This window comes from Mytilus trossulus, chromosome 3 (assembly GCF_036588685.1).
Source record: "Mytilus trossulus isolate FHL-02 chromosome 3, PNRI_Mtr1.1.1.hap1, whole genome shotgun sequence".
NCBI classification, from domain to species: domain Eukaryota; kingdom Metazoa; phylum Mollusca; class Bivalvia; order Mytilida; family Mytilidae; genus Mytilus; species Mytilus trossulus.
In genome coordinates this window covers 80,422,251-80,450,097 of record NC_086375.1, presented here as the reverse complement: position 1 = coordinate 80,450,097, position 27,847 = coordinate 80,422,251, and the positions used below count along the sequence as shown (strand labels likewise).

The 27,847-nt window shown below is 33.8% G+C and overlaps 2 protein-coding genes across 2 annotated transcripts; one reads left to right on the top strand and one right to left on the bottom strand.

Annotated features, from left to right (window-relative positions):
* Nucleotides 1-248: 248 nt before the first annotated feature.
* LOC134709762 (uncharacterized) lies at nucleotides 249-21,938 on the bottom strand. Its single transcript, XM_063569911.1, has 5 exons — nucleotides 21,833-21,938; nucleotides 11,614-11,812; nucleotides 3,969-4,274; nucleotides 2,057-2,090; nucleotides 249-303 (listed from the first exon to the last, which is right to left on the bottom strand). Exons 1-4 carry the CDS (start codon nucleotides 21,848-21,850, stop codon nucleotides 2,086-2,088), a joined length of 528 nt encoding a protein of 175 aa, XP_063425981.1. The 5' UTR covers nucleotides 21,851-21,938; the 3' UTR covers nucleotides 249-303; nucleotides 2,057-2,085.
* Nucleotides 5,558-10,274, top strand: LOC134709631 (uncharacterized). The gene is made up of 2 exons (XM_063569781.1): nucleotides 5,558-6,383; nucleotides 8,704-10,274. The coding sequence occupies exons 1-2, from the start codon at nucleotides 5,558-5,560 to the stop codon at nucleotides 9,597-9,599; spliced, it is 1,722 nt and encodes a 573-aa protein (XP_063425851.1). The 3' UTR covers nucleotides 9,600-10,274.
* Nucleotides 21,939-27,847: the final 5,909 nt, after the last annotated feature.

Genomic DNA, 27,847 nt, shown 5'->3' with positions numbered 1-27,847 from the left:
ATGAGACAAGGAGTTCTTTGTGAAATTATCAGATTGTTTATGAAAGCCGGTATTGTAATAGATTTCAAACACGAATACAAGTTAAGATGATACCTAATGCCATTATTTTTTTTCTGTAGCCTACATTGAATATATTAAAAATTATCTTAGACAAAGAAAGATCATTTACGCTTGTCACCTATTATCTATAATTTGAAGAAACTTAGCTGCTGATAGTACACGTGTTTCTATATTCTAAGATCACTTACTTTATCGAATACACTGTCTGACTTGTATGCACTAATGTATCAACACATTCATACTCTGTAAGAAATTTAAGATTGACAATTATATGCAAAACAAGAATATCAGCAAAACACATTTCTTTAAATAAAACATTTAAGGCCAGTGTTCAAGGTGTACTTCATATCATAACATAGGCAAGAGATGAAGGTGTATCACATACTATAACATAGGCAAATGCCAAAAGTGTACAGAACACCATAACATAAGCAAATGATAGATATTCGCCTATGAACTATTTAAGAAACTGAAAAACATAGAATAAAAATTCACTTGCATGTTTTCATTTTATAACTAAACGCAATAAATCATTAATACCACATCGCAAGAAACGTGTTGTTATGAGGTTCCTGAATTTTGGAAAAATTACTAAAAGTTTCTTCCTTCAGTTCTGAAAAATATTAAAATTAAATACTATATACAATGTAGTACCGTTTCCTTTGCAAAATTTCAATTCAAATTTCGATTCGGTGTGTGTGGGGGGAGGGGGGTCCAGGGAAAAGGAATAAATATCGGCCAGCAACACATTTTTGGACGATTTATTTAATTTCTAAAATTTATTTTATTTGAGAAAATCATGAATTTTATTAGCGATCAAAAAGGGGGCGTACAGTATCTACGCTCCCTTCATTCACCACTATTTATAGTTTTATTAGTAAAATTGTGTATTGAAAAATAGTCTTATTATCGGATTAATCATAAAATAACAAAAGTTTTAGCAGTTTGTACGAAAACTTTAAACATATAAATATACATTTTTAAAATGAGATGAACCTGTAAAATATAATTGATTTGTATGATATCTTACAAAATAACAAAAAATAAATTTTACCGTCATTAGACATGTTAGAATAATTATTTATTCCTAATTGTTATTTGCTGAAATCCGAGGTTTTGTGTTTACTTTCTGAGGGCATACTGAAATTACCTGCGCATATGATCATACACTGGACACAAAACTTACTTGCGCGAGCTTCCATCTCTTTGGGTAAAACGGTAAGTTAAACGTCATCGCTTTCGAACATTAGATCAAGCTGTCAATCCATGTATTTATATAACAATTTTTATATACCATGTGTCTTACTCATTAACATATTCAAACAAAAACATCCTTTGGATTTGTTTGTTTAAATATTTTAACTCGTAAAAACCATGGTATATATAGAACTCAAATATATAGTTTTTAACCTGTTTGAATGTTGTAATAAAATTGAGAATGAAAATGGGGAATGTGTCAAAGAGACAACAACCCGACCAAATAAAAAAACAGCAGCAGAAGGTCACCAACAGGTCTTCTATGTAGCGAGAAATTCCCGCACCCGGAGGCGTCCTTCAGCTGGCCCCTAAACAAATATATACTAGTTCAGTGATAATGAACGCCATACCTATTATAACTGGTTATTATAATTTTTAGTAAAGTTTGTTCTACAGAAGTATATTTCAGGCAATCCACACAGAGTCACTCTTCATTAGTAAATTGTATAGAAGAGAATTAAAACTACTTTAACTAATAAGAATAAAGTAAAGAGTAACTACTAGTTTTATTAGCTAAAACAACTTGTAGGACAAACAAAGCTTTTCAGAAAATATAATTTCTACATCATGATGTTTATGAATTTTATAGAAGAGAATTAAAACTACTTTAACTGCTAAGAATAAAGTAAGAGTAGTCATGAGTTTTATCAGCTAAAACAACTGATAGGACCAACAGAGCTTTTCAGGAAATATAATTTCTACATCTTGATGTTTATGAGTTTTATTAAAAGAATCTCACCAAACATATACCATTAGATGCATGTATCCTTATTCTGCAAAGTAAAAATGCAAAATGATGCAAACGAACAAGTAAAAACACAAAAATACCGAACTCCGAGGAAAATTCAAAAAGGAAAATCAAAAATCAAATGGCAAAATCAAAAGTCCAAACACATCAAACGAATGGGTAACAACTGTCATATTCCTGACTTGGTACAGGCATTTTCTAATGTAGAAAATGGTGGATTGAACCTGGTTTTATAGCTAGCTAAACCTCTCACTTATATGACAGTCGCATCAAATTCCATTAAATTGTCAACGATGCATGAACAAAACAAACATACTCAAAGAGTAAAAATGTCAAAAATAGGGGTACAACAGTCAATATTGTGTTATCATCTTAATATCTCTACATAAACAACAAATGTAACAAAGAATCACAAAAAGGCATAAATTAATTTAACATTCTCATTTTGCTTTTCTTATACGGCTGAATTTATCTATGTAAAGTCTACCCATAATGATAGAAGGTTTCATTGCTGGTTTAAAAATGCGCGTATGAAATTCGCACAGGTAGACATAAAAATAATTTTGTCGTATGACGGCATACATAAATGAAGACTTACGTAAAGTTTATATAACAAAAACAGACTTAACAGTAAAAGTAATAATAATAAATAAAATAATGGTGTGCTTTAAAGTTCCCTATATTAGTATATATTAGTATATATTAGTATATATTATACACAGCAAACTTTTGCATAGGCCCTATTTCTGTACCAAAATATCTAGTACAGGACATTTTACTAATCTACTTTTAATATTCAGTACATTGTGTTACTGCAAAATTATTGTAATATTTAGGTACATTTGTTTTTACAGAATCAGATGCATACTCGTTTAAGTACTACAGACACTTGATTACACTGATACCCTTTTAGCATTTTGAAAAAATTGTCTAATTCAAATCTCTTTTCAAACCTGGAATATTGGTATTTTTCTGTACCTAAAACTTGATGTTCAAATCAAGAACTGTGTAAAAGACAGGTACATAAATATTAAAATATTTTTAATGTAAAGAAATAGTACATTAAATATTAAAAGAAATTTCAAGTACAACAGCTTTTAAGTACAGAAATAGTACATTATATATTAAAAGAAATTTCCAGTACAACAGCTTTTAAGTACAGAAATAGTACCTATGCAAATTGAGCAGTGTATGCTCTCTGTTAATCTTAGTTGTTCGATGTACACAACATACCCTCATTAATAACTGGTTCAGTAGTTATCACAAAGATTCACCAATATATTTCCAGTAGACTGTTATTAACAGTTATGTTTCTTGGGTGATGATATTAATAAATTATTGGAACAAATTTCTTCTTGAAATGGTTCAAGTATTAAAGTGAAAGCTAGACTGATCTCAGAACAACTAATTTTTGTTAATCACAATTAATGTTTTAATTTGTAAAATCCTTGTAACACGATGAACATATTATTCCCTTTATGCACACATATATAAAAAAAAATCGTGCTTGTATTTCAGGTACTGTTAGTTCACGGTTAATCTTTTTTGCAGTAACAACGTAAAAATTGAAGTAAACAAGAACTTTGATATAGACAAAACATGTCCATCGTCCATTCTACGGTGACTTTTGTCCATTTGACGTCCAAAATATTAATCAGTTCAAACAAAATAATCCGTTGTGTAGTTTGAGTCTTTTTCGTTAATTATCTGTAAATAACAATTCGTAATACGCAGTAATACATAGTGTCTTTGTCATTTGACGACAGATGTCTGATATTTTGTGCAGCATTCGACCAAACTTCATCACAACAACGGACATACAAATTGAAAACAAACGAAAAAATGAAGATTATAGATGTCAAAGTGCAATGAAACATTTTAACTAAAAACAAAATAAACAAACCTTTATTCATCGTTTGGTTCGTTGGACATGTTTTTTGAAAGCATGTACACTCCTCTTCTGACGGTATGCAGAATACTTTGTTTCTTGGAATTGTATGGAAAGCATATTGTTTTGTATAATCACACTTGCATGTACGATCTGACAATTCATCGCCTTTCATGTGTTCTATTTGACCCTCTTCTGCGCAGTATGATTTGACAAAGTAGCATCGGTGGTTCACATTGGATAAGAAATTAAATGGTTGATATTTTTCAGCTTCACACTTTTCATAATCAATGTATTCCCCACGAACCACAGGATGGAAACCTTCATTAAGAAACAAAAACAAACACAATGTTTTTAATAACTCAATGGTAATTTGAAAAGTTAATGTAAATAAACTCATCATAGATACCAGGAATGAAATTTAATATTTACACCAGACGCGCGTTGAATCGTCTACAAAATACTCATTAGTGACGCTTGAATCAAAAATGTTATAAAAGGCCAAATAAAGCACGAAGTTGAAGAGCATTGAGGATAAAAAATTCCTAAAAGTTTTTCTAAATACAGCTAAGGTAATCTATTTCTGAGGTAGAAAAGCCTTAATTTTTCTAAATTCAAATTTTTGTTAACAGTTAATTTATAATTATGAACTTATCAATGATAACTCAAGTCAACACAGAAATGCTGACTACTGGGCTGGTTATACCCTTGGGGAAATAAATCTCCACTAGCAGTGGCATCGACTCAAATAAACTTATTATAGATACCAGGAATAAAGTTTTATATTTACGCCAGTAATCTGATTTGAAAGGTTGGAGTTGTTGTTTCATAATGTACCTTCTTCATCAATTAGAATACAGTAATACTTTAATCTATGTACTCTGAAATATAGTTCAAAATACTCTATCATAAGTTTTATCAATTGGCTGGCTATTTTTTTTTTTTTTATCTTATTAGAGTTCAATGCACATCGAAAACTGTCATGATTAACAAACCATTCCAAAACATGAGTCGTCTAGAAAAAACACGAGTCATCCAACTGAAGAAAAATGGGTTTTTTTTTTGTAATTGTTCTAGGTTCTACTATGGTACTTATATATAATAATATAAGTACTGTTTATACGAACTGACATTCCAGCTTACACTTAATAATTAATGTGATAATAAAGATGCTGACATTATTGATACTTTTAATTAACATACACAGACCACTTGGTACATCTTGAGGTTAAATCCCTGGCATTTGACACTTTGAAGTTACAACTGGAATCTCACTAGGAGGCACACTCTAATCTTTTCTTAATCAGATACATGTCATAAACAATCACAGTTGGTGAAGAAATGCAGATTGATACCAGATCTTATAGAAAATAATTACACAACAATTAGTACATTATCTAAAGGTCAGTGAGGCCAGACTCCTCCCACTGTTGATTGATGTACCCTATCTGTGTGTGAAGCCATATGCATGGTCTTTGTATAATCACTTTTTGGTTCATAGCAGGCTTGACTAGTTGATATAGTTTTACAGTGCTATTATTTAATTTATTATTCAATTTAAACAACTACTTATAATTTGGATTATTTTATTCACTCGTGACATAATGTCTGGCAGAGGAAAGGGTGTTCGCACAAGAAGGAATAGAGTTACTCCATATGCAAATTCAGCTATTTCTGATAGACAATGGGATTTGAACAATCCATCCAACTGGACTTCACAAAAATTTCGAGAAGAATTGGACAAAAAAGGCATAAAAACTCCAAGTTCTTTACCCAAATCGGTATTAAAACAACTATATATCGAAAATTCTAACACAAGTGGGATTACTACATCACAAATTCAACAAAACAGGACTATTTCTGACAATGATACATCCAATCCGTTGAGTACAGAACCTGAAGTAGCTGTAACAGACAGTGGGACCAATGTACAACCCTTAGCCTCTTTGGACATAAACAATATTCCTGTTCCCAATACTTCCTTGGCAGAACAGGACACAATGAGTGTAAACCATCAAGTAACAAGCAGTAATACAGGTGGAATTACCAATGACATTCCAATGCAGAACTCTAATTTCAACAGTATGGCTACAATGTCTACCATGCTGGCACATTGTTTCAGTGGCTTTCAACAAAGTTTGAATCATTTTAACCAGAATTTAAACAAAGGGACTAATACTGACAGCAGTGGATTCAACCTTCAGCAATGGTATAAAGCTCAAAGTTCTCCAACTAATCACATGGATCAAGTTCCGAATATTCCCATATTTCAAACAGGATTACAACAGCATTTGATTTATCCGTCTCCAACCGTACAGCAGTTAGATGCCCGAGACTCATCTACTCAACATGGATTTCAAGGAGTGCGCTCAGATTCTTTTTCAAATGTGGATATCATTTCTCCTATTCTTCAAAAACAGATCATTGAGGGTAAGGATATTAACTTGGCATCTCTGTTAATACCAAAATATGAATGCCCCCAAACAAATAATATTTTGGCTAATGGTATAGAATTAAATGTTTCAGGAAAGCCTGATCCACGTTTGAACAGAAAGTTGTCTTTGCAGGAATTTATTAGGGCTTTTGGAAAATTTAAAAGGGTTATGACAACTGTTTTCCTAGATAGGCGTGCCGAATTGGACGCATATCAAGACGACATCATTGATATATGCAACTTTTTTGGAGATAAGTTTTATGATTACCATAAAATGGTCTCTGCAAAAGCTGCAACTTTGTTAAGAGAAAAGTTTGTAAAAATTGATTGGAGTAAAAGGGATCGTGATATTTTAAATTTAGTTACAGCTGGGGCTAGCATAAACATTTGTAAAATCTGTAATATGGCAGATCATACCACAGCTTTCTGTTCACTACAAACTTCTGGGAATTACCAGTCACATTTTAACAAAAATTCAAGGCAGTTTGAAGCTTCCATTGATTCAGGTCCTTCGTCCGATAAGTTAGACAAAAATGGCAGAACACGTGTATATTTCAAGGGGGAAGAGGTTTGCAACAATTTCAACACTGCCAGGGGGTGCACAAGGATCAACTGTTCCTATAGGCATGTCTGTTCTAAGTGTAACCTATCTAACCACTCCCTACCAAATTGCAGAGTCTCAAACAAAGGTGGAGAGCAGAATTCACTTGCGAAACCCCTTTTACCTATTTCATCTCAGACTAGTGGGAAACATTTTAAAAAATGACTAGTATTAGAGGACTTTCCAAAGGAAGCTACTTCCCCAATTAATGTGGATAAGCTCGAAATTGAACTATTAAGTTATCCTGACAAATCATTTGTAAAATATTTATGTAATGGTCTACGAAAGGGTTTTGATACTATGATATCAGAAGTAAATTTACCTACTAAAGAATGCAGAAATAGTTTTTCAGCAAGGTCACAACCAGAAATTACAAGTGCCTTAATATCAGTTGAGGTAGAGAGAGGATACATGTATGGGCCTTTTAACAACCTCCCCTTTCAGAATTATAGGGTTAGTCCCATAGGGATAGCAGAGGGGAAATACTCAAACAAAAAACGTTTAATATTAGATTTATCCTCCCCTCACAATGATGATGAACATTCAAGCATAAATGATTTGATTGATAAAAATAATTGTTCAATGTCCTATGTCAAGATAGATGATGCCATTGATATAATTTTGCGTCTAGGAAGGAACTCCTGGCTTTGTAAATTCGATATTTCAGACGCATTCAAAATTTGTCCTATCTTTCCAAGCCAGTGGCCATTTTTCTGTATAAAATGGTGTGAGATGTATTATTTTTTTGTTAGATTAACCTTTGGTTGTCGTTCCAGCCCAAAAATTTTTGATCATGTGTCCCAAGCTATTTGCCACATAGCAACACAAAATTACAAAATTCTAAACATATTACATTTGCTTGATGACTTTTTGACCATCGATTCACCATCAGCAGATGGAGAAAGAACAATGGCAATTATGATGATGATTTTTAAAAAGCTTAACATACCAGTAGCTAGTCACAAAACTATAGGTCCTGTCAAATGTTTGGAGTATCTGGGTATTATACTGGACACTGAAAAAATGGAAGCTCGACTACCAACTAATAAAGTTGAACGTATTTGTGAGTTCATCTCAAAAATTTATAGGAAAAGAAAATGCACTAAAAGGGAACTTTTACAGCTTTTAGGTCATCTAAATTTTGCTTCAAGGGTGATTCTTCCTGGTCGAACCTTTGTTTCATATCTTATTAATCTGTCCTGTACCGTCAATGATCTGCACCATTATGTTCACCTAACTAAGGAGTGCCGAACAGATTTATACTTTTGGTTGCGTTTTCTTAGCAATTGGAATGGAGTAAATATGTTTTACAATAAAGATTACATTTCAAGCTTCGACATGGAACTCTTTACAGATGCATCATCAACTAAAGGCTTCGGTGGTTATCATAAAGGAGAATGGTTTTCTTCTTCATGGTCAGGAAATTTGGAATTACCAGATGAGAAAAAATATTCAATGGCTTTCCTGGAACTGTATCCTATTGTAGTGGCAGCTATTCTATGGGGTTCCAAGTGGTTTAAAAAACGTATTCTTTTCTGGTGTGACAATGAGGCAACAGTTGCAATAGTGAAAAAAGGTCGCTCTAAATGCTTACAGAGATCATGAGTTTAATGCGACAATTAACATGGTGTGCCTGTAAATATAACTTTCATTTCAGTGCAAAACATGTACCAGGATATGAAAATGAAATAAGTGACGCTTTGTCTCGATTTCAGATGGACCGTTTCCGCAGGCTGGCTCCAAATGCAGCACTTCAACCTCATCAGTGCCCACCCAGTTCAGAAGTAATGTGGTCCTGAACAAAATAGTTCATCAACTTTGGGATATTGCTATTGCAAGCAAAACAAGAAGTGCATATGAAACTGGATTTAAACATTTTGAGAGATTTATGTTGCTGAACAATTTTAAATTTAATTACCTACCACCTATTTCAGAAGACATTTTGATTTATTTTACTGCATATTGTTTCCATTTTTTGAAACTACAGTATTCTACCATAAAATTGTATTTATGTGGAATAAGATACAAATATTTAAAAAATAATTGTAAGGATCCCTTAGAATCTGACTACAACACACCCTTAGATAGACTCTCCTACATTTTGAACTCTGTCAAAAAACTTCAAAAACCAAATAACAAGAAAAGATTACCTATTACTTTCGATATTTTAGAGAAAATTATATTTCGTCTAAGACAAGGTGTGTTTACCCCTTTTATTGATTTAATGCTAGAAGCAGTATGTACTGTAGGTTTTTATGGCTTTATGAGATGTGGAGAATTTACTGTCTTGAAAGCCAACCAATTTGACCCATCTGTTAATTTATGTATTGGAGATATTATTTTGCATAAAGATATTATAATTTTGAAATTGAAACAGTCTAAAACAGACCCTTTCAGGAAAGGTGTAGATATTCAACTCCATAAAGTAAAAAATCAAATTTGTCCTTTTAAAATCTTAGTCAAATATTTACAAGTTAGAGAGAGTCTTAAACAAGGTCTCCCATCTGATCCACTTTTTATCTCACAAAATGCTTTGGCATTAGAAAGAAATTATTTCATTAATTGTATAAAACAAGTACTTAGTATATGTGGCTTCAATCCTGATCACTAAAATGGTCATAGCCTACGCATAGGAGCTGCCACTACTGCAGGTAAAGCACATATTGAAGACCATTTGGTCAAAACACTAGGACGCTGGTCCTCTGATAGTTACTGCAGGTATATAAGAGTGTCATCTACTTCAATTAAATATGCACAAGAATTGTTAGAAAAATATTAACATGAACATAATAATGTTTTTAGAATGCAGATCTACACATTCATGTATATAGATTTTTCCATTGTTATTTTTTATATATATTTTTTTTTCTTTTCTTTCTCATGACTTTATTGAAGGTGAAAAAATCTTAATCCTAAATCCTTGGGGGCACTCAGCTGTTCCATCTGAGTTTTTGGACCTTGATGGAATTTTATCACTGGTTATTTCTTAAATTTCATTCATCCCCAAGCATTTCGGGGAAAAATTTTATCAAATTTATTCCAGCGCCAGTTTGATAGACCCCTGCTACTTCACAAGTACATGGGCTATCCCCATGCAGACCTTGCACACACCGGCTGCAGATGAGACGTCTAGTCTCATCACCTAAGTGGAGAACCCTCGCTTCACATTCCCCGGCTGGCGTATTGTCGGGCAGGCAGGTTCTTCCTCACACTGGAGGTTGCAAGCTGACTTGCTCAGGCAGGAACTCAAAATTGTTTTGTATGCTGAGTGTTTCCCTAAGGCCAAAACCAGATTGATTAATTGTTTTTTATAATAAAATTATTATTCATTCTAATATATCTTTCTGCTTTAAGCCAGTATGATTTGCTAAGACCATGTTTTGGTTTACACACAGATATCCCTTATGTTACATTTGGTATTGTGTTTCGGAGCTGGTATTTGCTCAATTACAAGGATTAGATCTGGACTTTAATTGAGATTTTCTATTATGAGAGTTTTACTTTGAGTAAGTGTAGAGTCAAGACTTGCTCATTAATACAAACAGAAGAAAAAATTGTTACCTCAAAAGTTACACCTGTTAAAATATAAGTTGATGTGATCATTAAACATTTCATCTTATCAATGGAAGGCTTGCTTATTGATGCCTTGATCTTTGGGAAAGGTAAATAAATGTATGTCTCTAAAAATTTAGTAAGCCTGCCACTGGTGACCTGAAATGTTTTGATCACTGACACTAGAGGCAAAGACAAGAAGTATTGGCAACCACTCACTCCAACAACTATACAAATTATACAACATCATACTAAAAGTACAGAAACAATATTTCACTTTATGAGACTCAATAAATATAAAACATTACACTTACAAAAACAAATAGGAGACTACAGAAAAGAATAACAATAGGAGACAACAGATTACAAACTTGGCTTGTTTGTATAAATTATGTGTTAAAATTAACAGAACAAAAGACGACAAGTTACATCAATACAATACAATATTTCGTTCTCTAATCACAACTTCCTGTTTGTAACAAATTCTATCCAATGGTTTTAGCCATGTTTGAATTTTTGTACATTTTGCTTGGAGATCAAGTGGGTTTTTTATAGTTTCCTTGCATCTATTATAGTTAATAAAAAGTCATTAAAAAAAAATTTCAGTAACTCTTATGATGTTTCATCCAAACTTTCGGCTTTCTGCATTCTTACAGATTTTGTTTTGAAGCCCGAAACAGTCTTTCACTGAATTTAAGATAATAGGCATACAAAGAAAACTAGTTAAAATCGTCGTTTAAAGGCCATCTCTCGACAACATGAACAAAGAGTCATCAAATTGTTTTGGTCGTGTTCGCATTTCGATAGATTTTGTAATGATAGTATATTTTTTTTCTGTTAACAGTACTTTTAAATTAATAATGGAATTAAAGAGATAACAGCCAAAATCTCAATAAAAAATATCAAAATAATCGATTGTGCTAACGAACACTAATTTTACGTACTGGTTCTCTTCTTATTGGAATCTTATTAAATCACACACACACAAAAATCATATTTTGATGAAAAAAAATACTAATTTTTCCTTTAAAATTTGTTATTTTCTTCTTTAGTTATCAATACGACGTGCATACCTTTAGAAACCCAGTCCCACGACTTGCAGTTCTTGTAATAACTGTGTATTAAAGTCTCAGTATTATCCTTCAGTAAACAATGAAATGGGTTTTCCTCTGAACATTTACCACGCGTAAGCGAATAATTAACAAGTAGATATCGCTCAACAAACTGAGGGCACCTATCCTTGTATGCCATTACACACTGGATAAGAAACATCTGAAACAAAATACGAAAAACATCTATACATATAAACACTTTTAAGTAACTTATATACAAGAATTGTAACATCTTTTCAAAATTTTGATGTTTCTACCCTGTATACCACATTGCCTCACATTCTCATTAAGAAAAAAATCACCAACCTAATTAATTGGGCATTTAAAAAGTCAGAATGTGAATATATATATTCAAACTCTTTTAGGTCATTTTTCAATAGCAATAAACAAAACAAAAACTATGTCAATTCGACTTGCTTTGATACTATATATGCCCTTGAATTTTTACTAGCCTAAGATAACATTTTTGATCGCTTTTGAGATTCCATATATTATAGGTTATCGGAATTCCAATGGGGACTAACTGTGCACCACTTATGCAGGACCTGTTTTTGTATCGCTATGAGTTACAATTCATGACAAAAATCAGCAAAGACCCATCAAAACAACATCTCATAAACAAATTTAATAATACTTTGAGATATTTGGATGATATTTTGGCTCTCAATAATGACGACTTCAGTATGTAAACAAAAGAAATTTATCTTGTTGAACTTACTTAAAACAAAGCTAATACTAACAATGACCACTGCCCTTTCCTCGATCTTGATATCTATATCACTAACGGAAAGCTTAATACTAAAATTTAGGATAAAAGAGATGATTTTTCATTTCCTATCGTTTATTATCCATTTTAAGATGGTGACGTTCCATTGTCACCATCTTACGGTGTTTATATATCTCAACTTGTACGTTTCGCTCGTGTATGTAACAATGTTTTAGATTTTAACGAGAAAAATTTACTGAAAAATTATTACACCAGGGTTTTCGAGATCACAAACTAGTCAAAACATTTACTAAATTTTATCATCGATATAAGAACATCATTAGTAAATATAGCTCAACATGCAGACTTCTTATACGTTCAGGTATTTCACTTCCAATTTTTTACGGAAATATTCTTCCTAAAGCACAAAAATGTCCGTTTTCACCTCAGAAATTAACAAAACCTTTAAATAGACTTATCAAGAAGGGATATAGTTACGATAATGTTGTCAGATCATTAAAGATTGCTTATGTTGGCGTTTATATTGATTCACTTATAGGGTCTTTGCATCTAAACTAAACACATTTATTCAAAAACAAGTTGTTGGCATGACACGGGTTATGTTCTTCTCATATATGTTATGATGGTATGAAACTAAACCCCTAACGGGAAGGATTGTGCCTGATATTCATATGATGAAATCATAATCTTTCAATCAGTTTAATTGAAATCCGGAGCGGGCATGTCATTTAACTGCTAGTAGTCTGTTGTTATTTATGTATTATTGTCATTTTGTTTACATCTCCTGACCTCAGACTAGGACTTCTCTTGAATTGAATTTTAAATGTGCGTATTGTTATGCATTTACTTTTCTACATTGGCTAGAGGTATAGGGGGAGGGTTGAGATCTCATAAACATGTTTGACCCCGCCGCATTTTTGCGCTCGTTCCAAGTCTGGAGCCTCTGGCCTTTGTTAGTCTGTATTTTTTTTAATTTTAGTTTCTTGTGTACAATCTGGAAATTAGTATGGCGTTCATAATCATTGAACTGGGGTCGGCTAAAGGACGCCTCCGGGTGCGGGAATTTCTCGCTACATTGAAGACCTATTGGTGACCTTCTGCTGTTGTTTTTCCTATGGGCAGGTTGCTGTCTCCTTGACACATTTACCATTTACATTCTCAATTTTACCATAACGATTTTCTGTTATTTCTATTTCTAAGAAGAAAAACAGACAAAAAAAAACATTAGACAATCAACCTTCGCCAAACATAACGAAGAAACGTAGCTGCGGCAAAACAAACCCGACCATCCACCGGAGTGACCTCGATTACCCTTATTATTCCTGTTCCTACATCTTCACCTGTCGTCTTTTAAAAAAACATTAACGAACAACTCCATGGTCTATAAAAGAAGTCAAATTATCAATTAACAGGAAGGAACAATTGCCGGTAAATTTGAATACTACTTACAATGTTGAATCGATTATAAATTGACAATGAGGGTCGGTTGAAGACAAAACTTTACGACAAAAGAGATGATTGCAGCTTTCCAATTGTGAACTTTCCATTTCTAAGTAGCAACATTCCAGCAGCACCTGCATACGTGGTATATATCTCCCAATTGATACGATATTCCCGTGCTTGCATTTCCTATCATGATTTTCTTGATAGAGGGTTACTGCTCACAAGGAAGCTATTAAACCAAGAGTTCCAAATGGTGAAGTTCGTAAATTTTACGGACGCCATCACGAGTTGGTTGACCGTTATGGAATAACCGTTTCACAAATGATATTGGATATGTTCCTTACGTCGTAACTGCAATCCCCTTCCCTTTCATGAATTTGACCTACCGAATTAGACTATTTACCGGATTTGTAATCACATAAGCAACACGACGGGTGCCGCATGTGGAGCAGGATCTGCTTACCCTTCCGGAGCACCTGAGATCAACCCTAGTTTTTGGTGGGGTTCGTGTTGTTTATTCTTTAGTTTTCTATGTTGTGTCATGTGTACTATTGTTTTTCTGTTTGTCTTTTTCATTTTTAGCCATGGCGTTGTCAGTTTGTTTTAGATTTACGAGTTTGACTGTCATTTGGTATCTTTCGTCCCTATTTTATAATGAAAGAGGGACGAAAGATATCAAAGGGATAGTTAAATTAAGTTTCATAACGTGAATTGTAAGTGTAAAGTTATTTTCAAAAATCAAAAGGATGTCTTCATTGAAAGTGAAACAAAGGTAAATCATTTGATTGACTGATTCGATCCACAAAAAAACCCATTCTTGTACAGGTAAAAACGATGATGCACATTTATTTTCATCTATAATATGAACGTAAAAAGACCTATAATAATTCAACAGCACGAGTTTGCTCAATCTATTTACATCCATACTTATGTTAACATCGCTGTCATCAGATGACTTTAGAGAGGGGGCAAGGGGTTTAACTGTTATGCTGTTATGGGGCAATTTAATTCTTTGTTATCTGTTATTTTGAAAATATATTTGCTGTTAGCTGTTATTGTCTTATTCTTTGTAAGCTTTTATTGGGCTTTAAGTTTTTTTGTTATCTGTTATTGTGATTATGTATTTGCTGTTAATTGTTATTGAAAATTGGAATGTTAGCATTTTTTTTACAGTCAATATTCGGTATGTATGTTCATCACAGAAGTGAGGTCCAGGACAATTCAAGTATATCTTATGATTATCCTTTGTAATAAATTCCATTGTTTTTTATGAATGTGTATTTAGGATTATCTTATTTTTTTGTATGAGAATATGTTTCCCCTACGAACATAATAAATTAAAACAATTCTTCATATGACAAAAAGGAAAACATATGGCCAGGAATATCTGACAAGGATCTCAATTAAGGGCTAGGTCCTAACAACCACTTTACCTTTTATATAATATAGTACATGGACTCAGCTCTGTGATTCTTTTCAAAGCAGAACCAAATGCATTGTACAATGAAAGTTCCAACCATGTACTTGGGTCCGAAGCTGCACATAACTCATTACATACAAAGATTTATTTTGTTTCAAGCCATTGTTTAACTACTAAACTATGTATTCGACTTACAAGTACACTTGGTACAATCAAAAACCTGAGAAAAAATTGTTCAAATAAGGCCTTTGGAAATAGTTGAATAAATTGCTTTTGAGGTGTCTACCCTATATACCACTTTGCCTCATAGTCTTATTAAGAAAAATTCACACACCTCATTAAATGGTCATTTAGAAAAAGTCAGAATATTCAAACTCTTTTTGGTCAATTCTTTTATTAGCAACAAAGGCATGAAAGGGAGCTTCAGTCATTATATATATAAACAATACACACACGTTTCATGAGAACTGCTGAAAGCATTTTCCAGTTATTTTTGAATACTAGAAAATACCACCTTTTTCTTATAAATATAATCCCTTAACTCAATAACATAAAATCTAAAATTAATAAAAATCGAAAGGGAGTTTACAACAATAGATGAGAACTGCTGATAACATTTTTTGTGTTAATGTAATGTCTGAAAATTGGAAAATCCCCCCCTTTTTAATTAATAAAACACATTAACTCGGAAACGTAAAATCTAAAATTTATAAAAATTGAAAGTGACCTCATGTTAATAGATATAAACAAATGCACCAAAATTCCTTTTTTTGTGAAAGCATTTTTGAGATATCATCAGAAAACTGAAAAAAAACACCAATTTTATTGAATAAAAACCCATTACCCAGAACCTTAAAATCTAAAATTTATAAAAAAAAATAACAAAAAGGGCTCACGTCAATAGATATAAACTATTTCTCAAAGTTTAATGCAATTGGGTAAAGAGTTTTTGAGTTAATGAACGACATGTTGACAACAGACGGACAGCAGTCAGTATACCATAATACGTTCAGTAAACGAGCGTATAAAAATATTATAATATATTGAGTAGTAATTTAAACACATTCTAGATACATAAATTAATACTAAAAACACAGTCATAGAAAAAGGAATGCATTACAAAGGATTATATCCGTAATAAGAAATACTGATTTGTCAAAGACCGAATTATTTTAATATTTCATTTACTGTTATCTGTTTTTGTCCATTTTAATTCCTTGTTATCTGTTATTAACCAAATCAATTTGCTGTTTTGCTATTGTAACGTGTTTGGCTTATGAACTATATGTTCGTATCCGTTTTCACAGAATCTGAGATACTCCAATATCAATCTTTTAATTAACTCGAAAACTTAACTATACAACATTGAAGCTTTCCTTAAAAACTACAAGACCAGTTTTTAAACTTCAAAACTTAATAAAGAAATAATAATATTCACACAAATAACTGTATATATAAAAGTAGCCTGAAAACTATAACCTCAATTTATCCTTGATCCTTTCACTGACTCTGAGGTCCCAACCGATTTGACAAACAATTATATTTAACTTCTTCAAAAATCATAGGTTTCAGAAACACCTAGTTCTGAGACACCCAGTCTCTAAAACACCTAGTCCTGAAATGACTAGTCTCTGAAGCACCTAGTCCCTGAGACAACTTGTTTTGAAGCACCTAGTCTCCGGAGCACCTAAGTCACCAGAATATTACAAGCTATCTGTTCGAGGGACTGCGACCATTCCCAAGGGAAATTACAGTTTCGGAACAACGCGGTAGCTTGAAATAATTGTAATACCTAGTCTCCGAAGTACAAAAGTCACCAGACTATTACAAACCACCTGTTCGAGGGACTGCGACCATTCTCGAGAGAAATTACAGTATCGGAACAACCCGGTAGCTTGCAACAATCGTAAAGACTTTAAAAACCGCTTGCTTCAAAACCACAACGCTTTCAACTCAACTAGGTTTATAAACTTACTTTCCAGCTTCAAATTACAATTCTTCAATTTCTGGTATTCCTTCAGGAGCGATTATTATCCGTCGACAGCCAGATAACAAATGACCAACTTACACAATGAATCGGTGTCTTTATATACCAAGAGCGCGGACCTCGAAGAGAGCACCCTAGCAACAATTAACGCCTCTCATAACAACCAATAATAAAAGAATGATTTCATATGCACTTATCGTTAACGCATTGTTAAAACGGGTAATTTATTATAGATTACAATTCAACGATAAACTATAGATATTGTCTTATGCCTAAAATGCCTTTTTGTCACATTACCCACGCCTCCGATTTCATGCGTCCTCGCATGACTAACATACTTTTATTTCCTATTTGTATCAACACAAAGAATAAGTTTAAAAGGTCCCTAACAAATTTTGCCTCTGCAGCGGCCCCAAGGAGCCTACTCTTAACGAAATCTACAGAAGGGGTCTTTTACATGCACAGGGCGTGACATGTCCCTGTACATGGGGCCTCGGATTTAACGTCCCCATCCGACGGACTCTACATAGATATATTTTTTTACAACCCAATAGTTACAATGACAATAATATTTTATATAAAAAAAAATTGCTATCTGCAATCACTGATTAAAGTTCAAACAAAGATTGAAATTCTTTCCGAATTGTTTCTGCGACCTCCTTCCTATCTAACATACTTCTAACAGACTTTATATATTTTCTGTACTTAACAAATTCTTTCTGACTTGGTGACACAATTTTCTCTGGCCGTGTTGGCTTACCTGTCCTGATTCCATTCAGACATGCATGTTCGAAAGTCTTAAAATTTGTGTCAGACTCTTTATCATTCTTTTCTGGTATCATACTGTCATTTTCATTTTCATAACTTTCCCTTTCTGAGACATCATCTATCAGCTTCGTCGACTCTCTGGGAAATGACTCTTTTTTACTGTCTATTGAGGATTCACTCTTATTCACATCTCCGTCCTTAGAGTTAACGTCTTGTTCCCTTGGTAGCTCAGCGATTTTAACGTCATCATTCTTATGAAACCTTTTCATATGACGTCTGCAATAAGTCGACTTTTTAAACATTTTGCGACACTGGTAGCATGTCAACCTACTCTTCTCTTCATTCGTAGCCAATATTCTACCAACTTCTTTGATTTTAGGAATGGGTTCTTTTCTGTTGTTTCCAGACACCAGTTCTTCACAAATAGGTTGCTGTGTTATAGTTGTTGCAACATATGCCCTGTAGCAGCCTATCTGACCTTCAAAATGTAAACGGGTCTCTCTTCCATTTACCCAAATATTACCTTTAGTAATATTAATTACACAACTTTGGCTCCTTTGGAAGTCTATTCCCAGTATACCATCTACGTTCAGATCTGCTATCACAGCTATGTTGGAACAGACATCACCATTTATTTCAATATCAATGATGGTTTTCCCAAATACAATTAATGGAGAACCGTTGGTAGTCAATATCTCTCTGTCCATTGGTGACAGAACATGGGAACCCATACTGTCAACTAATTTCTTTGAAATTAGAGATACTGTCGCTCCTGTATCTATAAGCATCTTGGCTTTACAACCATTAACTTTAGCTTCTATAAACATACCAGCCTCATTTGCTAATTTGTTAACTCCTATCGAACCGTTCTGTTTTTCCCGTGAAAATTCGGGTAGGTTTTGGGAGTTTGAATGTCCTCTTTCCACACTACTATCGGGACAATCTTTCTTGAAGTGTCCAAATTTTCCACAATTGAAACATCCTCGATTCTTGTGATTCTGATATTGTGCCCGAGTCTGCTTTAAAGCTCTAACTTCTTGCTGCAGTTCAGACAAAGCTGTCTGCATGTTTTGTAGTAGCTCTACTGTTTTGTCGCTAGTGTCAGTGGTGACTACATCTGTATTTGTAGCTCTTAAATAACCCTTTCCTTCCTCTTGCTTTATTTCAGCCTTATTAAAAGCTTCCAGTTCAACAGCGTGCCGAACTGCGTCATTCAGGTCTGTAGGTCTAGCTTGTTTAATTCTGAGTCTCATGTCCACACTCATGAGCCCGTCAATAAACTGCTCTTTAGCAAGTGTTTCTCTAACGTCATTCGGGGCCGTGGGGTACGAAAGGTTCGCCAAGCGTCTTATGTCCTGACCTAGTCCAGGAAGACTTTCCGAATCCTTTTGACGACGCTCCCGTAATTGTGTTCTGTACAATTCCGTTTGATTGGCAGGCGAAAATCTCTCTTCAAGAGACCTGACAAGTTCTTTAAAATTTTGTCTTTTATCTGTGGGTAGATTTCCTAGTACCCCCTGAGCTTGTCCTCTCAACGAAACTGCCAAATACAAACCCTTTTCTGTATCTGTCCACCCTTTTATACTTGAACAAGCTTCGAAATGAGATTTGTAATCTATCCATGAGCCCTGCCCATCAAACGTAGCGGGTTTTATAATATTCTTGTTTTTGTTGTCTCTCCTAAATGCACCTAATTTGTCTTGTGGTTTTTGGAGATCTTTCTTTCGTCTCTCAGTGACAAAATTTGTCTCAAGAACAGAATCTGAAATATCTTTATTATGTATTTCAGGTCGTGGCATAACTTTTGTCTTAGCCCCTACCCCAACGTGTGTACTTTGGAGTATGTTGCTGCCCGTACCAAAGTCAGGGTCTGAAATTCTAGCAGAAGCAATTCCAGAGTCAGACTGTCTTGGACGTGTTGCTTGACTAATAGGAGTTGACTGTGCAAAGTCAGGGGCATTTTCAAAACTCTTAGATCTTAAGCACTCTATTTCCTTGTTTAATTTATCTAACTCCCTGGTCAAATTTCTTGTTTCGACACTGTAAGGGTCATGCAACATTTTATCTTCCCTGTACGATCGGGACATATTTTGAAGAATAAATTAAATAATTTTCCAAATATATTTTATTAAACAATTTGACAATCAATGTATTTACAAAACAGTGTGTTGCTTCTTGCAATTAAGGACAAATAGGAAATAATGACAATAAAACAATGTGATTATTTACATATAATACTGAAGTTTCTCAGATCCCACCGCTGCCACCAATTTTGTAACGTGTTTGGCTTATGAACTATATGTTCGTATCCGTTTTCACAGAATCTGAGATACTCCAATATCAATCTTTTAATTAACTCGAAAACTTAACTATACAACATTGAAGCTTTCCTTAAAAACTACAAGACCAGTTTTTAAACTTCAAAACTTAATAAAGAAATAATAATATTCACACAAATAACTGTATATATAAAAGTAGCCTGAAAACTATAACCTCAATTTATCCTTGATCCTTTCACTGACTCTGAGGTCCCAACCGATTTGACAAACAATTATATTTAACTTCTTCAAAAATCATAGGTTTCAGAAACACCTAGTTCTGAGACACCCAGTCTCTAAAACACCTAGTCCTGAAATGACTAGTCTCTGAAGCACCTAGTCCCTGAGACAACTTGTTTTGAAGCACCTAGTCTCCGGAGCACCTAAGTCACCAGAATATTACAAGCTATCTGTTCGAGGGACTGCGACCATTCCCAAGGGAAATTACAGTTTCGGAACAACGCGGTAGCTTGAAATAATTGTAATACCTAGTCTCCGAAGTACAAAAGTCACCAGACTATTACAAACCACCTGTTCGAGGGACTGCGACCATTCTCGAGAGAAATTACAGTATCGGAACAACCCGGTAGCTTGCAACAATCGTAAAGACTTTAAAAACCGCTTGCTTCAAAACCACAACGCTTTCAACTCAACTAGGTTTATAAACTTACTTTCCAGCTTCAAATTACAATTCTTCAATTTCTGGTATTCCTTCAGGAGCGATTATTATCCGTCGACAGCCAGATAACAAATGACCAACTTACACAATGAATCGGTGTCTTTATATACCAAGAGCGCGGACCTCGAAGAGAGCACCCTAGCAACAATTAACGCCTCTCATAACAACCAATAATAAAAGAATGATTTCATATGCACTTATCGTTAACGCATTGTTAAAACGGGTAATTTATTATAGATTACAATTCAACGATAAACTATAGATATTGTCTTATGCCTAAAATGCCTTTTTGTCACACTATTATTGGGATCCCCTGGCCCCCCTTCTCTTTAATATAGAGCTCGATAATTAATAAGATGGCGTCTCGACTCAAATACACTGAAGCTACGTATTATCATGCCCGTGCCCTGTTCATTGTTTAGTTTAGACATTTAATAGTTTGGATATAAATGTTTTACATTGTTATAAATCAAAAACGAGAATTTGATTTAAATCGGTGAACATGAATTTGACAGCTATAATCCTTTAATGATGAATTTTCCCTACAAGGACTTGTATTGAAGATGAAGTCAGAGCAGAGCAACACAGGCTTTTAATTTTAAGAGCACAAAACTGGAGAACATGCATTATTCATTTTCAGGATGAACTCGTCATATCCTATAGTAAACTGGTCTTATTATTAATAATTATAAACTAGCTTGTTTATTTCCACGGTAAATAATTCAAATTCAAACATATCGACTGTTCCACACTTTAAAATATGCATATAATCTCCCCTTTTACAAACAAAGGTATACATATATGTAATCTATTAAAATAAATAGTATACAAAACGTACCTGTACTATAAATTCCATGGCTATGAAACACACGAAACGCGAATTGATTATCAACTGTTTGTAAGATGCATCCTTGACCTAGTTCTTTTGAACAGACTGCTCTATTTATATTCATAGAATTTCCATTTTTATTTTTAGATTTGAACTGATTTACACGCTATAAACACACAATTGAAGAATAGTTCTTTAAGTTTAAATTTAAATTATAATTTGTAACTTTAATTTTGTGCAAAATTGTGACGACTTGCATTGTACGAAAGTAAATTATAGATTTAGTAGGTATAATGTAGTTTAATACCTAAAAGCTAGATTAAGCTGGGGTCACACTTTCACGATTTTTACTGCCGTCCTTGACAGGACCATTCCCGATCATTCCCGATTAAAATTTGTCAAAAGTCTGATCAAGCTCCTGTGAATCGTGGATGGAAATCATCAAACTTTAATTTAAATTTGTAAAACAAATAATTTAATCACGACAACAATCAGATATTGTTCAGGAAGCGTCTATAATTCAACCGTTTCCAGGCGAATGTATCCCGATAATCCCGTTCTCAATCCGCTTCTAATCCAATTTGTATCTTTCGCTCGGTTGGCGAGTTCCAGACGATCGGAATGCACGGAATCAACCGGAAGTTCAATAAAACGAGACAGAACTGTGTTCTGAACGAGAAATGTGCCGAAAAAAAAGTAGGTGCAGACAGAATTCAAAATGGCGGAGAAGGGAATTATAACATAAAGATACAATAAGCATTAGCTTTTCGTGAAATAAAAACTGCAAATTAATAATCTGTTCAATCAAGAATTTGTATAATACGACTGTATATATAGATACAAATTATTGGTTAAATGTATTTCAACGAACTTGATCATATATAAGCATTATTTTTAGGGAAATATGCAATAAAACTCTCTTTTTCTGTAAGAATAAAACTTTATAGTTGCCGTCTGATGTCTTTATCATATAAATGATAATCATGACAACTTTCAAGTCAGTCTTTTTTTATTTTGACACTAAAAATGTAAAGTTTTGTTACGAAAGATTCAGCCTACGTTAGAACGTATGTCTTGCCACTCGAAAAATAAAATTATTTGTTATCATTTCTTTATTATTTTTTTTTTATATTGTTATAAATTAAGTAAAATTAAATTAAAGATTAAACAAAAACAACAAGAAAAGTAATCTACAAATGACTTGTTCACTTTATTTTCTTATATATATTATAAAAATTGCGGTTTTTATCCAACGCAATCATAGGTTTGAACGTAGTTTTCAATTTAGACTCGTTTATATATATATGATATATACATAAATACTAGCAGGCCCAGTTTATCATGATCCGAGTTTTCGATATGCCGAGTTTGTTCCTTTAGGCCAAGTTAACAGCAGTGAGATACATCCGGTTCCAATTCTTTCGATTGACGTCGGGGGTGCGCTCGGTTGGCATGTTCTGAACAGGTCCCGTCTGTTCTGAATCCAGACGCCAATCGAACGAATTGGAACCGGATGTATCTCACTGCTATTAAGTTGGCCTAAAGGAACAAACTCGGCATATCGAAAACTCGGATCATAATAAACTCGGACTGCTAGTATTTATGTATTATAAAAAAAAATGAAGTGAACAAGTCAGCATTGTAGTTTGCGTAGATTGTTATTTTTAACAATATAACAAAAAATAAGAAATGACAGAGACATGTCTCTGGAAATGATAATAAGTATTTTTTAATTTTGGAGTGGCAAGACATAATTGCAACTTGCTTCCCTTTTCCGTAGGCTGAATCTTTTGGCCTTACCGAACAAAACATTACATTTTTTAGTGTCCAAATAAAAAAAGACTGATTTCAAAGTTGTCATGATTATCATTTATAAGATAAAGACATCAGACGGCCACTATAAAGTGTTACACTTACAGAAAAAGAGCTTTGTTGCATATTTCCATAAAAATAATGCTTTTATGATCAAGTACGTTGAAATACATAGAACCAATGATTTGTATAGTCCAACTAAACAAATTCTTGATTGAACAGATTATTAATTTGCAGTTTTTATATCACGGAAAGCTAAAGATTTTGTATCTTTATCTTATAATTCCCTTCTCCGCCATTTTGAATTCTGTCTGCACCTACTATTTTTTCGGCACACTTGGAACTTGTTCAGAACACAGTTCTGTCTTGTTTTATTGAGTTTCCGGTTGATTCCGTGCATTCCGATCGTCTGGGACTCGCCAACCGAGCGCACCCCTGGATTCAGAACAGACGGGACATGCTCAGAACACGCCAACCGAGCGCACCCCTCAGACAGTGAATTGACGCTGACGGAAGTTATCCGTTCGAAAACTGTCGAAATAATCGGGATCAGCAGGTACTGTCGGAACGTAGTCCTATCACGATCCGCTCTATCGCATTGCAAAAGGCTTTATCTGAGTCGTATTGTATTCTGTAATTGTCAGGACTCTGACGTGGGTTTTATTGACGAATTTCGTTTGAATAACGAGACTGTTCCGGAACGGTTTCGGCAAAAACTGTTCGCAATTCACAAGATCTGGATGCAATCTGGACTCAATAGGCAGAAAAACAGCATTGAAAAATTTCTCCAGATCATTCCCGTTCCACAGGACACCGTCCAGAATACACAGATCATTGTTAGGATTTTGATCCGATACAGCAGAATCTGTCAAGACATAGGCACGATTGTAATCCGACTAGACTAAATCGGCTGAGTTTCTCCGAATGGGACGCACCTAACTATCGGGGTGCTTTTCCGAACTATTCGGACCGTTCCCGACCTGTAGGAATATGTAAGGAACTTAAACGACTACGTCAAGACAATGATAGGACATTCCAGATAATTGAGGATAGTAATCCGACTTTTTCACTTTTCGTTTCGTATCGCTGTCTAATCTCAAACGGGAGCAATAATCGGCAATGTGTGAACCCCGCATTAAATGCACTTCAATCTCAGACTTCAAGGTACACATCACTAATAATAACCCGACCGACACTCAGCTAACCGAGAGATTGGTCGGTTAATCTATATTGAGTATGCGGCTATATCGGCGGTGTGTCTGTTAATCGGGTTGGCTAAAGTCGGTTAATCAGGTGTTATCGAGAAAATCATTGTAACTCAGCATGTTTCATTGTATAACCTTTTAAATATATTATGTTTATCATAAAAAATATTTATGTCTAACAAAACTATTTAATGTACTGAATCTAGTGGTGTAATTATTATTTTTCTAGCTTCTATATGTACGATCTATAAAAAGAAAACGCAAGTTACTCATCAATGAATTTATACACATTTTACACACACACAATGTACACAAAATGACACTTGGGTTGAATTTACTTGCATGCAATATTTTGAACATAGAAAAAAGACAGGCATTATGTGTGTTAACCAAATTGATATATCATTGTGTGAAAAATCTACACGAAAATCTGTATTTTGGTGACAAATCTATCTATATTTAAAACCTGGTCTGTAAATGGGTCGAATGTATAAAACTCGGTCTGTTAATTGGTCTGTTTAGAGTTATGAATGACAATAAAAGTATAATTTTATTATTCTATGGTGTGTTAATTTGGTAGGATTTAGACGAGCGGCTGAAATATACGGAAACAACACTTAAGCAATGGAACATAAAATATATACGGAAACAAAACATAAGCAATGGAATACGAAATATAGGAAACAAAAGACATGAACAATTGAAAGGTCTTTCCTTTTTTCTTTTATCAATTGCCTTCTTAGTTAAAAAAATATATGGTTTCTAAGGACTTTTATGTTCATAAAAAGTGGTTGCTAAGGACAAAAATCATTCCTAAGGATAAAAATATTACTACCAGTATTAAAAATGTCATGTGTTCTTTTGATAGTATTTAAAGTTAAAAAAAAAAAAGTGATTGCTATATATATAAGGACTTGTATGTCATTTCCAGTACTAAAAAAATCATATTTATATTATTCATAGCCTTCTATGAAAGTTCAAAAATATATGGTTGCTAAGATGTTTTATGTCGTTGCTAGGGACTTGACATCTGACCTTGACCTAACTTTGTAGATCTCATTATGCTGAACATTTTTGCACTTCAAAGTTTCTTTCTATGTCTAACCACTTTTGAGTTATAAGCGATCCAAAGCTGGTGTACTGAAGGGCGGTCCATTCAGCAATATTTCAGAATTAGCAGCTGGGTTATCCATAGTCTGCATAAAATGAAGTAAATTACGCTCCGGTTGTGCGACTGCTTCAGCATGTTACCATGACGGATATGTGTTTGAAGACTGGAGCATCTGAAAAATAAATAAAACCAGCAGCAAACAAAGTTCAATTCTTAAGGGTGGGAGAGGATGGGTCTTAATTTTTTAACGTCCTCTCCGTTCGGTTTTCAAGGTAAAAGAGACCGTTAAATTGCACGGACGTTTACTACTCGGCTTTTCACATGCTCAAATTAGCATAATAAGAGTAAAGGACGACTCGATTTGTCGAGTCTCAATACATGTATATGTTAATTCAATAAATTAATTTAATTTTCATTCAATTAAATTCTATTATTGAATATCTCATTTGACCAAAATATCACTTGGTGTAAATTAACCAATTATCAGAATTGACGAACAGACGCCATTGATGCCTTGATTTGTATTTCAGTACAACAAATAACAAACACTGATTTTGTTTGGATATTGAATTGTCATGGCAACATTTAACCAAAACTCATTCATAAAACAACAACAACTGTTACAACAACAGTACACAACCAAAATATTTGTCAATCAATAAAATGTTGATGACGATTGAACTAATCATTGTATCACAGCTGGGCGATCCAAAGCTGGTGTACTGAAGGGCGGTCCATTCAGCAATATTTCAGAATTAGCAGCTGGGCTATCCATAGTCTGCATAAAATGAAGTAAATTACGCTCCGGTTGTGTGACTGCTTCAGCATGTTACCATGACGGATATGTGTTTGAAGACTGGAGCATCTGAAAAATAAATAAAACCAGCAGCAAACAAAGTTCAATTCTTAAGGGTGGGAGAGGATGGGTCTTAATTTTTTAACGTCCTCTCCGTTCGGTTTTCAAGGTAAAGGAGACCGTTAAATTGCACGGACGTTTACTACTCGGCTGTCACATGCTCAAATTAGCATAATAAGAGTAAAGGACGACTCGATTTGTCGAGTCTCAATACATGTATATGTTAATTCAATAAATTAATTTAATTTTCATTCAATTAAATTATATTATTGAATATCTCATTTGACCAAAATATCACTTGGTGTAAATTAACCAATTATCAGAATTGACGAACAGACGCCATTGATGCCTTGATTTGTATTTCAGTACAACAAATAACAAACACTGATTTTGTTTGGATATTGAATTGTCATGGCAACATTTAATCAAAATTCATTCATAAAACAACAACAACTGTTACAACATCAGTACACAACCAAAATATTTGTCAATCAATAAAATGTTGATGACGATTGAACTAATCATTGTATCACAGCTGGGCGATCCAAAGCTGGTGTACTGAAGGGCGGTCCATTCAGCAATATTTCAGAATTAGCAGCTGGGCTATCCATAGTCTGCATAAAATGAAGTAAATTACGCTCCGGTTGTGTGACTGCTTCAGCATGTTACCATGACGGATATGTGTTTGAAGACTGGAGCATCTGAAAAATAAATAAAACCAGCAGCAAACAAAGTTCAATTCTTAAGGGTGGGAGAGGATGGGTCTTAATTTTTTAACGTCCTCTCCGTTCGGTTTTCAAGGTAAAAGAGACCGTTAAATTGCACGGACGTTTACTACTCGGCTGTCACATGCTCAAATTAGCATAATAAGAGTAAAGGACGACTCGATTTGTCGAGTCTCAATACATGTATATGTTAATTCAATAAATTAATTTAATTTTCATTCAATTAAATTCTATTATTGAATATCTCATTTGACCAAAATATCACTTGGTGTAAATTAACCAACTATCAGAATTGACGAACAGACGCCATTGATG